This window comes from Tyto alba, unplaced genomic scaffold, assembly GCF_018691265.1.
Source record: "Tyto alba isolate M040663 unplaced genomic scaffold, T.alba_DEE_v4.0 Super-Scaffold_22, whole genome shotgun sequence".
In the NCBI taxonomy this organism is placed as follows: Eukaryota; Metazoa; Chordata; class Aves; order Strigiformes; family Tytonidae; genus Tyto; species Tyto alba.
In genome coordinates this window covers 10,462,779-10,476,345 of record NW_024881296.1, presented here as the reverse complement: position 1 = coordinate 10,476,345, position 13,567 = coordinate 10,462,779, and the positions used below count along the sequence as shown (strand labels likewise).

General features: G+C 35.0%; 1 protein-coding gene across 1 annotated transcript in view; it reads right to left on the bottom strand.

The window, feature by feature from the left end:
• The window catches only part of FMN2 (formin 2), a 178,105-nt gene that overhangs the window by 81,484 nt on the left and 83,054 nt on the right, over positions 1-13,567 (bottom strand). The window contains exon 10 of the mRNA XM_033009292.2: positions 9,685-9,772. Coding sequence (XP_032865183.2) covers positions 9,685-9,772 — 88 coding nt within the window. The remainder of the gene's footprint in view (positions 1-9,684; positions 9,773-13,567) is intronic.

The window sequence follows — 13,567 nt, the reverse complement described above, 5'->3', positions numbered from 1 at the left end:
GCAAGGCAAGGCGGGGAGGGAGGGCAGGGCAAGGCGGGGAGGGGGGCAAGGCAAGGCGGGGAATGACAAGGCAGGGCAAAGCAAGGCAAGGAAGAGAAAGGCAAGGCAGAGAGAGGCAAGGCGAGGCAGAGAGAGGCAAGGCGAGGCAGAGAAAGGCAAGGCGAGGGAAGGCAGAGACAGGCAAGGCAAGGCAGGGAGGGGAGGGCAAGAGGGAAGTCTGGGTATAAAGTGAGGGAGATGAGCCAGGAAAATGACCCGGAGAAGCAAAGCTCAGGAGATGAATGAAGTCCAGGTTGCGTATATGGTGCCTTTCCATATAGTTTCCAGGCATCTAACATTGGCACGGGCAAATTGCTATTTACCGATGTATTTATTAGCTGTTCCAAACATAACAGAAGGAAGATAATCAGTGTGACGCTAATAACAGAAGGTTGTATAAGGTGCCATAATTGGTTACTGCAGAAGAGTGGCAACAAATACTGAAGGAAGCATGATTCAGTTAAGATAAAGCAATCAGTTGTAACACATTCACCACATTCCCTACTGAGGGACATCATGCCTAAACAGAAAAAAACACTGTACCCTATTACAGATCATTCAGCAAGTACATTAATAATGACATCTGAATGGTAAAAGTTGTAAGGTAATATGCAACATAGAAACCATAACAGCAGAGAGTTCATTCTGTTAAGTATATTTTTGAGACATCATGCAGAGTCTAAATTTTATGATACTACAATTATTACTCAAATCAACTAGTCAGCAAGAAGAGAAGCAACACTTGATTTACTTCTGAATAGTGTACAAAACAGTTGGAGACACCATAACAGTCTTAAATGAAATTTCTTTATAGGACAGGGGAATTTTTTTTTTTTTTAAATAACACCATAAAATTAGACTTTACAAGGAGAATTACATTAAAATGATAAGCTAGTTGAAAGGGTAAAAAAGCTCGGAGGTCAGAAGGAAGATTACAGACACTACGTTAGAGGTTCAGAGTAAAAAAAAAAAAAAAATCAATTGAAAAATTCAAAAGCACCTTTTTTTCCCCTAGTCTTTTCACATCTCCACTATTCCTACTCCTCAAAACCACATATATGATTAAACATAAGAGCACAGTGGACACCCTTAAATAAAAGATACTCTTCAAAAAGTGGGAATCAGCCAAAGAAAACAGAAAAGCAAAAAGTCTCCTAAGTTCAATGTACATTGGACAAGAACAAAAAGATCTAAACCCAACTTGCCAAATGCATAAAGCCAGTAATAAAACTGCTTTCAAACACATCAGATGCCTGACAGGAAACAGATGAGTGTGCAGATACTCTGGCTGTAAAAAGAGCACAAAAGAAAGAGAATCGGAAGAGGTTAAACAAAGCATTTGTGTTAGGATTTCCAACCACAGGAAAGGTCAAAGAGGTTCTCAGACAAGTTCTGTGCTTCTCAAGTGATACTCAATTTGAGATTTTTCCCGAAGTGTAAGTTCTATACAAATGCAAATTTTAAGAGGATTCCCGAGATGATGCTGGAAACTACAAACCAGTCAGTCTGACTTCTGTGACTGGAAAATGTCTATGTATTATATGGAAGAACAGCTTTTTAAAATAATATAGAGAAAAAACAATGTAATGAGAAAGAGAAGTTCCATGTCATTTAGTAGCAGACACTCATGACCAACAAATTAAATAGTATGGCTTTAATGGAGTCAGTAAAGGCAAAGGTAAGCATGATCAGGCTGATACTGGATTTGTTAAAGGCTCCTCACAATCCTTACTTAAGGCTTTAGAAAAAAATTATGCTGTTGTGGGATAAGAGGAAAGGTCTACTCATTAAAAATAAAAACTGCTTAAAAGTATAGGATATCAATTATAACAATGAATGATCAGATTTCAAAGTACAGAGTTGTAGCAGTGGCATCTCACTAGGATCTTTGCAGGTTCCTGTGCTGTTTAATCAACGTGAGGTAGCAATGTTGGCAGATAACAAAAGCTAGCCACTTTAAAGCTGACCACAAACATGTACAAAAGGATCTTGCAAATATTCAATGTCAATACACGCACAGGAGAGAAAAAAAGAGAACCCAAACTGTAAAGACACTATGATGGATACAAAATTATCCGTTACTGCCCCAAAAAAGACACTCAGATTTTTTTCATCATAGTTCTCTGAAAACAGAAGCTCAATAATTAGCAACAGTTAAAGAGCACACAGAATGTCAGTAATAATACAGAAAAAACAGAGCCTGAAATAGAGGATGATGCGATACCATGGCATAGGCATATGGTGCACATAAATCTTGTAAACAGCATACAGAGCTAGTCACCTCATTTGCAAAGAGAACTGTGGATCATAGACTGGTGACAAGGGGAAAAAATGGAAAGAATAGACAGCACGTATGAAAGTCATTCCCAACAAACTTTTCATTTTGGAGAAAGAACTACTGCAAGCGGAGATCTATAAAAATTACATAATAATCAGTCAGTGCCACTCATCTTCCAACTCTCCCTCCCTCTGGTTATCCACACAGGAGATCAGGCACTAAGATAGACAGACCGTCATTTGATCAAATATAGCATATAGTTTTAATTGCTTCCTTAAAATAATGGTAAGAAAAATGCAGTAAAAATAGGTACACTGAATGTAAAAAAAAAAAAAAAAAAAAAAGATTCACCTGGCAAGTTTTACTAAATCCTCATTTTAACTACCTTGCATTGAAATTAGATTTTAATGGCTATATACATATAAGTGGTATTCATTCTTTTATACAAATTTTTTGTGTGTAGAAATGTATTTAAATCTAACACGCCATCAACAAATCACAAACGTATTGTTGTGGCAAACATCCTTTTCTTCTAAACCTTTTGACTTAATGAAAAAATGTGTGACTGCATTATTGTAAGGTCTTAATTATTAAGCCTTTCTTAAATTTCATAATGCTAAAATCCCTGTGTAGTTCAGCAACGTATAAAAGTATGACCACTGGAAAATATTTCTGCTATGGAAAGGAGACCAGGTGCTCTTTTTCTCCTTTTCTCCCTGCCATTTTCTTATGGTACTAATGCTAACAGCATAAATTTTGTTTCTTGCATGCTTAGAATTTTTTTAATCATCCCTCTTATGAGTGACTACACAGTAAGCAAATGAGAAATAATAGTACTGATTTTCTTCTTTTGGGAGAACAGAACTTTCCTGAAACTTTTCTCTCAAAGTTTCAAAGTTAATCAGACTTCCAAGAAAAAAAATAAACTGTTTCAACTGAAACAACAGACAAACAATGCAGTTACAGTTTCTTACAAAACTTCTCTATTAAATTACATTCATATGTTCTTAACAACAACAAAAATCTTTAATTATCCAAACTATCCAATGTGGCAGCAATTAGTCTCTGATGATTCAAATATTGTGAAAAAATTCAATATGATTTTCCTCATTTAAAAAAAAACTTATTTGAAATATATTTTGCATTATAGAAAACTGCCTTGATTCTATAAATTTATTATTAATTGTAAGTTCCAAAAGGATGTATTGCATAAAACATTCAGTTCCCTTCTTGGTGATATGAATATTTCTGCCTGAAACCAGGACAACGTGTTGCATTCGTACTTAAAGAAAATGATAACTGAGGTTGCATTTTTTCCTTAACAACTGCTGCTATTGCTTTATTGGCCTCTGGTCACTGTGAACTAAGCTTCAGAAAATCTCAAATGATAGAAAGAGGACTTGAGGCATGCTTTCAGTGCTCAGGACTGGCTTTCAGGGCGTTCACCCACAGCTCAGGGGTTTATGCCACATGCATTAGAAGCCCCACCTGTCTCCAAGGACCTCCGTTGTCCTTCCTCACTAGCTGCCTCTGGCAGAAGTGGCCAGACAAGGGCTCCAGAATCACTTTCAACCGCTCAGTAGAGAACACTGTGGGCATACTAACAGCATCAAAGCAATAGAAACATTTGCAGCAATACATATGTGTGGCACTCTCATTTAACTCTAGTCTGCCTTTTATGAAAGCAATTTTGTGTATTCCATTGTTTTCCTTACCAATAATTTCACAATAGGAGCTTGTAAATTATAAACAAATAAAATGTGTAAGCTTGCAATCTAACAGCAGGCATAATGTAATGAATATGGTAGCATGAAGCTAAGAAGAAGTAGAGGAATAAGACTGCGGATTATGGTGTGACGTTTTAAGGAAGTGTTAGTTCACAGGACAGAAAGATGCCAAACCAACCAATCTTTCCTTGGTGGTGTCTCAGATGAATCTAACATGTTGGAAAGGGTATCAGAGGGGACGCTTAAGCCATAATCTTTTAAGTGTTTATATGTCTGAATGCACAATATTTTATTATGAAAAAAAAAGTTTAAAGAATTTCAATACTCAGTTAAACCAGAACTAACAGGTAAAATTTCAGTCTTTGTAATTAACCTTCACTGACTGCAATCACTTTATGGATCATTCCTTTATTAGAGAAATATGGACTCGCCACCTGACAGAAGAAGTGTTCTATATATCTTTTTATAACCAGGACTTTTTCATAACTTAAATGGACAGAAATAACAATTTGGGGCAGCTGGTCTACCTTCCAGTATAACAGTCTCCAAGGAACTTGATCCAATCGTTTATCGTTTGTCCTCATAACTTGTTTAAACAGTAAAATTTCTTTTGGGAAAATACCCATTATTCTTGGCAAATATTTCAGTATTATGAGATTCAAATTATTCTGCTTATACACATACATTGTTATTAGGATAAATAATACTCAGATCACTTGAAGACCTCCCATAAAATAAACTAATCTTGAGTTATTTTCCAGATGCTGAGTCATTCTTTCCTGATTGCTTTACATTTAGAGCATCTCTTGGACCTATGAGCATTGAGACTACATGACACTCCAATGCATGAAGAACTCCTGCACAGAACATTTAAATAATGCAACGTAAGAGACGTTTTATCCTTCTCCTCCAGTGAAATCATTCAGTTAACCTTTGACAAAGTCTCTCCTATCTCTTAATTTCTAAGTGTCAGTGTTAGCAGTCCAGTAAGAAAACAAAACAAAGATTTTCTCATGTTTCTTTGTCACTAATAGCCAAATACTAAAAATTAAACATTTATTTTCCCCAGTAACATTTAAAATACATTCACTTCCTGTACATCTGTCTTGAATTCGGGGCAGAAGATATGTCTGTTGTTCAAAGTTGTACTTCTGTTAGCAGAGCAAGTTCTGCCACAAATACAACCTTCAGTAAAACAGTCTCAAACCTAGATTAAATGGTTGGGCTTTACCAGCTGTTAGGTGAATCTGCCTGCCCTTTCCAGAACTATTTTTTCTATTACATCCTTTTATATAACATCCTTTCCTAGCATCACTGACCAACAATGAGTTGAGGACTGTAATACAAAGAACCTTGGTATTCCATTATTTTTGTCCCCTCGATTATCAGAGTGGAATAGGTAGCTCCATCAAATTCTGTAGATTACCAGTGTCTCAGAGAGGGGAGAAAAATTACTTATTAAATGAGGATATGAGAAAGGTGATCCAAAATTCAGAGGCAGAAATCTCCAAACTACTTCCAACAGAGCTAGGGCAACCACAAGGTGCTATGTAAAACCCTACTGAAATATAGTTAAGAGCACTGCAGCCATGCCAGAGGTAACAGTGCCCAAAATGATAAATCCTGTTAAGAGAAAGTTACTGAATTGGAAAATATTACAGACAACTTTAGATGACAGAAAATTGCATATGCCATTTTTGCTAGACTTCTTTCAATATTTATATGGCACGCTCATACAAAGATGATTTTGGTGAACAAAAGATTAATTTCCATTTTGGAAATAAATAGTAGATATAAATCTGACTGCATAGTAAATGTAATATTTATCTGGATGATATATAAAATTTGCTTTTCTTTTGGCTGACATCCTCAGTTTAATTTTTTCCTTCTATTTTTCCACACACAGGGAGGAGTTTTTTGTTTTTCTTACCATACTTGTTAACAGCCATAACAGTTTAAACACAGAGGATATATTGTATCTTTATAAGCAAGGGGACAGGGGAAGGCACTGACAACCAAATTCTCTGCAACATAGTTACAGTTTCAACCAGTTGTTACATTTCATGTGCTGACAGACAACTTCATTAAAAAGAGACATCTTATTTAAGAGACATGGTCCCTCCTAAACGCAGCCACAGGCTTAACATACAATTAATTGCATATTAACGTATAGGGTGTTCATCATAGATTACTATATGCAGTTAACTGGAATCTTGTTGGACCTCTAATTTAAGCATACATTGTACCTTTGAAATGTTAAGAAAAAACCCAAAAGACTGATGTTAAAACCAAAATCTTTTCTCTAGGAAAAAAATCTGAGCTATAAAGGAAAAATATGTAAGAAGTGCTTGTTTGGCACTTCTCAAAATTTGGCTCTATCACGCGGCCAAATACAGCGATATTTCCAGCGGGAACATAATACTGGATAAAGGATATTTGCGGTATAGCAAAAATAAAAAAGCAAGCAAAATGCCTGGATAAAGTGTTTTGCATAGTTGATAGATGATTGTAAAAAACAGGCGTCAGTAAAACCTTGTGTGAAACCAGAGAAACCATGAGAAGAAGACTCATTTTTGTACTAATAACATAGAGAAATGGCACTGCGACTAAGGAAACCAACATTTCTTACCGTTCGAGCCTAGACTGCATAAAATAGCTGGGAGTTCTGTTAGCAATTATAATCTACTAAAAAAAAAAAAAAAAAACAACAAAAAAACCCCCACCATAACAACAAAGAATCAACCTACCATACTTTAAAGCACTATTAGAAAGATGTACTAGGGTTCAGTACAAATGTGCTCTGATTATTACAACTACTGTAAAAAATATTTTAAAAGCAGCCAGGGTTTGGGAGTTTGTCTTGCTAAACCTATTTCAAAGTCAGGAGCAAATGCAATTCTACCAGCAGACACTTAGCAAGGATCTCATCATCAAACAAAGCTATTTTGCATATATTACAATATTCTGATATCCTCCGTTAAATGCCATCTGATCACACACACATGAAAAAGTAGCTAATTGTTCAAGATTAGTTAACAAAATAATATAATAATTAAATTTTCAAGTTTCCAAAACAATCTTTCATCAGGGATTGTTTCTTGCAGACAATGTTTCACCACTGTTTCGTATCTTAAAAAGCAAACAAAAATACACCAAAAAACCCCAGCCAAACAAAAAAATTCTTACAAGACATTAAATACAACATTTGCTCAGGTTTCAAGTTATTTTAATCTCTTTAGTTAAATACAACATGAATTAAAACTTGAAATCCTAAATTCATTAGGTGAGTGAATACCCAGCGCAACTGTTTTCCTTACTGCTCCTGTAAAGCTTTGAAATTTCTCTAAACCATCAGAAAACTAAAATACAATAGCATACAAACCAAGAAATGGACCGAATAATACACTGCATTGAAGGTTTCTCTCTCTTTCTGGGTGCTTTTCTATGGCCAGTATAAAAAAAGAAATTAAAAAATAAATTACAATTCTTCTGCAATTTGCATGAACACTGCATCCCACAGATAAGCTTTATATGTAATATAGGGAGGGAATATTTACAAAAAAAGCCTATAAAGAAAGTTGCCTACTACCACAGATTGTGAGAGTGGGGGGAAAATAAAAAGTTTCATTTGACTGCCTTTCATATTCATGAAAAAACATTGTGTTGTACTGAGTGAGATATGGGTAAACGTACATGCCACTGCACATTAAACACTGCAAAAACTCAAGGCCACTGCTAAAATCCTGGGCCAGGGGACAAAGACCACCGATCACCTTTTTTTGCTGTAGTTATTGTCACACCTCTTAAATCTTAACATATAAAGATGCAAATATATCAACTGTCCAGTTTGCTAATGAAGGCACTCTTTAACATAATTTTAATTTTTGATAGTACTGTCTCATTATTATGTTCAGATTGCAGCAGATAAACCAGTAAGCTATAAAACTCAAAAATATGTAAACCCCTTATACTTTTCAACAAGCAAGTAAAAATAGTGCATACATAAAGGTGAAGCTAAATACTTGGGCTTGTGATTTTATAACTTCTCCATGGGGTCTATGGTTAGATCGCTCAGAGAGCTCTGCATGGAGTGACTGATGCCAGAAATACTTCTTCATGAGATCTCTATTTCCCTTGTCCCCAATGCAAATTTCTTTCCTGCTTCTCACCACTTTTCCTCCACGCCCATTTTATGTTCTTAAAAAAACAAAACAAAACACCAAAACATTTTTAACACCAGGATCTTCCAACCATTTCCACAAATTCCCCCATCAGACAAAAGTTCTCTCATGTTTGTTCAATCATGTCTGCACAGCAAGGAAATAAGAGCACTACTAAGCTCCCTTTGCAATGACTGTTGGTTTTAGAAAATAGTTATTGAAAGAGGAATATACAAAATCTGTGCACAGCTCTTAAATGATCATGTGTGCTTAATATTGTAATAGGATAAAGGTTAAGCATAATATTGTTTGACCCCTTCAACTACTGACATTCATGCCATGTTATTGTTAGTGTTGCATGTTAAGCAAGCAAATTTTCAATGAACTTGTGTTGGCTTTACCACAGACACAGATGTTAGGCGGACTCCTTTGTTCATAAGGTTCTCATTATTAACTGAAACCAAGTTGAATATTTGACTGAAGGAAAGGACCATATCATTGTTTTCAGATTTTGCTCTATGACTTAACTGAACTACATCTGCCAGCTTTGGAAATACCAAGTACTTCTTGGCGCCAGTACTGGCGCCTTGCTCTATGACTACCATCTTAAGTGCTTCAGCTTGAGGAAGTCTAGTAACCATCAAAACAGCTTAATAAAAACTTAAAACTGTGATTAAGAGTTACTCACTAGCGGACAGAGTGCTCTGAATTTTGTTATGAATAATTTCACAAAATAAGCAAATCAGAGTAAACCGAATGCATGGCTGTAAATACGCAGCCTAGAAAGTTCACAAGATGTTTTTGTGATTTATGAAGTCTGTGTTATACTTGAAACCACATTAATTTAATAGATAGGCTGGCACTTCACAGGATAATTCAATCTGCTTCAAATCTATCCAAAGCCTTTGGGAAACATAAGGGATGCTCTGAATATAAATGCGATTCCACTTTTCACCTTTTTGCACTACTGTCTCTTAGCATAAAATGTGAAAAGTATTACACTACCCCAAAAGATCTCCCTTTATAAGAAAATGCTGTTGAAGATGAAAGAACTCCACAGTTTGTGTTAACCCAAATATAGGAACTATTTTATATAGTAAATCAATTAAATGTTATAATTCACTTTTCTGGATATGTCCTGAGGCTATCTGAATTAAAATAAACAACACATCACACTTTCTTCCTCAGAAACACCAAAATCAAAGTGTCTATATTTTACACCACTTACATAACTGATTCCAAAAAATATAGATGACAATTCCACAAATAAACAGTTTTATTTTCTATACAGGACAAGGGAGTCTGTTACTAGAGAGGGCAAAATAAATGCCAGAACAAGCTATTTTCAGAGAAACAGAGTGCAAAAAAAAAAAAAAACAAACAAACCTTATTTTACATATCAAAAGATAGAAATATTTAGCATTTCCAGATTATTAATGAGGTGAGCTGAGCTAAAATCAACAATACTTTTTTCACTTACCATGCTGTATGTCCTTCATGTCTAAATGAAGGCTAGACATTAATATTCCAACAGCTTGAGATCTTTTGTTACTTAACAACTTGACAACCTGCCAAAAGAAATCCAACTATTAGTATTAATCTGCAGGAAAATATACAAGATATTTTGCATGAGTAATGGTAAATTCAAGAAATTGTACCTTATATGATATATGCACACCTAAAAATTAGTAATTTTATTATTTTTTTAAATTTGCTTCTGCTGCATATCTATCACAAGTGTAAGTAACTATGTCACCTAGTTGAATCTTAATTCTAAAAGAGTCACTATAAAAGGTCCCCCAGACTTCCTCCTTCATTAGGATGCACACTTTCAACTTTACACTGATGTTACTAAGTGTATGAAACAGGCTGTCATATAAAAAAAATTCCAACTGTGTCTATCTTGGAATTGCTTTGGTTTCCAAAACCACACAATGATTTCCATCTTTGAAGTAAGCTAAAACTGTGAGAATTTGTATTTTATTTGAATGTTTGACGTAGTAGGCGCCAATATGAATTTTATTTAAAAAGCAAAATAACCACGTACATATTGGGATTTTCTTTGATCACTTTTAGGGAATATAAAAGGTCTCAAAGCTTTTTTGTTTTTAAGTAAACAAAGAAATAAAAATCAAGCCATCAAAATGTCTTGCTTTAGGGGGTTAAAATTAGCCACTAAAACATGCTTTTGTACATATTTGCTTTGCAAGCATAAAAGCAACAAGTAATTCACAGACTGTCTTCCATGGGGCTCTAAGCTGTTTGAATTCTACTTACTGTAAATTTTATATCATTGGTATGAGAGACAAGTAATGCCAGGAAAAAACCCTTATCTGTAAAACAATGTGATTCTAGATGAAGTACTTTTCAAAGCAGGGTTACAACCACCACATAGATGGAAGAGGTTAATATCTAATCTACTCAGGCTGCTGAGTTTTACGCTATAATAACTACACTGAAGGAAATCTTTGTGAATCACTTGGAGGAAAGAAGAAAAAGGAGATAATCAAAACTGTAAGTTCACATTCTTTTTACACTGTAGTCAGGAAGCATATACATATTTTTTTCAAGTTACAGAGTTCCCACCTTAGCATCAAGGTGCTGTATCATCTGCAGCTCCACTGGTAAAATTATTTAGAAATTAATTAGTAGAAATAATATTAGAAAAATCAGAATTAATTTATTTAGAGTAAAGAATGTCATGATCCAATTCACATCTCAGAAAATCGTAAAAGTACCCACAAGATGTTTGTCCTGTGGCCAACTTTGATTCACTTAAGTTTTCAGACACAGGTTTGCATGTGGATGTTTGAGCAGTAGCTAAAGAGAAGTAGTAAAAGCCTGACCCTGAACTCTGCCACTGACACTGCTTAGGAAAGGAAACTTCAGAAACTCACAAAGCTTGCAGTATACACTTTCTGAGGATGTGGTTTCCTGGCCAATTGTTTCTTTTTTTTTTTTTTTTTTTTTTCCCTCTTAAACCTTCATAACCATTGATTATGAAGGTATTTCATCTTTCTTTCCTCCTAGATTCCTAAATAGTTACAGTGAAATGAAAATACAGCATTCTGCTGACAAACCGAACATTTTAACATTGGAAACCAAGTATGTCATAACTATTGTTCACAAGCTTAAGGTCCTAAATTCAAGGCATAGCTATTGATGTCATCTGTCAGAAATTAGCAAGATATTCCTATGCAATTATCTAATCCATGTAATATATCATTAGGAGTTTAAAACTGAAGTAAAATAGACTGAAATAAGATATTGTAGTCAGATTTTTTGAATTCAAAAGGAAAACTAACATAATTCAGAAAATTATAATTAGGATACCCCGCACTATCCTTCTAATTGGCTATAATCACTCTAAAGGTTTTTAAAATAGAACATAAATCTCATTTGAGCCTGGAACTGAGATAAAGCTGTGACAAATAGTATGAGAATTTCTTGTTGTAAAAAGAAGCTATTATCTATTTATTTCTTTACAGCTACAAAATATTTACAAAATAAAATAGGTCTTAGGTAGCAAGGTATGGACCAAGTCTTTCCAACAACTATGTTACTATGTATATCCCTAATAATAACCGAACAAGTATCTTGTATTCCATTAGAAAAAAAAAAAAAAACAAAAACAAAAACAAAAAACGAACCAAACAAAAAAAAAAAAAAACAAAACAAACCAAGAACAACAACAACAACAAAAAAACAACAAAAAACAAAAATACCAAAAACCTGGGTACAAAATTTCAAGAACAGAAACTCTTTAACTGGTGTTGCTAGCAAACTGTATTTCCAGAAAAGGCAGAGCAGCACAAACAAACAATGTGATATCTTACATAATAAAAGTTCAAAACCTTCTCCTTAAAGCTGTCCTCTCCAACAACATTGACAAGACTGAATTCAGAACAGAAGATGTGGAAACTGTTGATTCCAGCTCCCACCATTATTGCTTTTGCTCAAGTCTGAAACATCACACAATAATAGAATAACTTAAGCTTGCTGCTGTCATCAACATATAGAGGGAGTCCTTAGATGCCTTTATTTTGAACAAGGAAACTATCCCCCCCCCCCAAAAAAAAAAAAAAAAAAAAGTGAATTAAAAAGTGAATGCAAACCCACTCCAAAAGTCCTATAAGGAAATAGTAATAGTCAGACAAAGTGGCGAGAGCTCATCGGGAGTAAGTGCGTACATTCCTTATCACTCAATCTGCAAAAATGAAGTAGAAATGGAACTGATGAAGGCTACTATGCTGGCCAGTAGTAAAAGAAAACAAAAGAAGAAAACAGAGAGTAAAATACCCTCGTTCAGTGGTCTTCCCCAAAACAATATTACAACTGCATTCAGGTGTGGCCGTACCTAGGACCAAGGAAGGATCCACAACTTGCCCTCTCCAGAGGAAGCAGAACTACAGTGTTGTCCCTTGGAGGCCCAAAGAGCAAGGATGAGTTGGAGTCTGTTCTTGGGACTCTTCCACTTCTAATGGTGTCAGCACACATATACTTCTACATTCACTTCAAATTAGGAAATTGCTGTTTCTAACACCCATCAGCAATCTAAAGCTACCGAGATCAGGTCTACAAATATAGCAAGGGGACCAAAATCAGAAAACAAATGAACCAAATAAATTAACTATGTTATTATGATGCAGGCTAGAATGTGATTTCTTAGGGTGGCATGATTCCTATCAATGCTACAGTACCAGAGAGTTCTGTGCTCTAAAAGGAATCTGGCATAAAAGTTAGCAGGAAGCAGCTGCTTTGTCTGAAAGTGAGCTGATGGACAGAATAATAATTCTTTATTGAGTGCCACAATTTGCCAGTGATCAGATGGAAGAAAAAAAAAAAAAAAAAAAAAAAAAAAAAAAAGCACTGTCCCCACAAAGAATAGGTTGTCTTTGCTGCCAAAATTCTGAACCACCATGACATCAAAAGAGTAAGGAAGAATGCGACTGTCAGGTGAATGCATGCAGAACAGCAACAGATCAAGTGTTTTTATATACCAGCTACCAGTTTTGTCTGGCTTTATTTAAAATGTAGGGTCTATGTCAACTTTTATACTAAACTCTATTATGTATTTCATTCTCATTGCAGTCAATTGCATGAATGCTATAGTTTCCTCCAATAGAATGGCTGTAACAATACAACACTAATTCAGAAAATATGAATATTAGTATAAATGCCTAAAGCAATTCCCACATTTAAAAATAAAACAATAAACTAAATCAGCTGCATGGTCTGGGTCTACAGGCTACAGACAAGTGACGCCATTTAAAGGCGGAACAACAAAAGTTTGATAAATCCAATCTCTACAAGATCTAAAGCCTCAGACACAATAAGCAGCTCCTTTTTAGTTTGGATTCTAG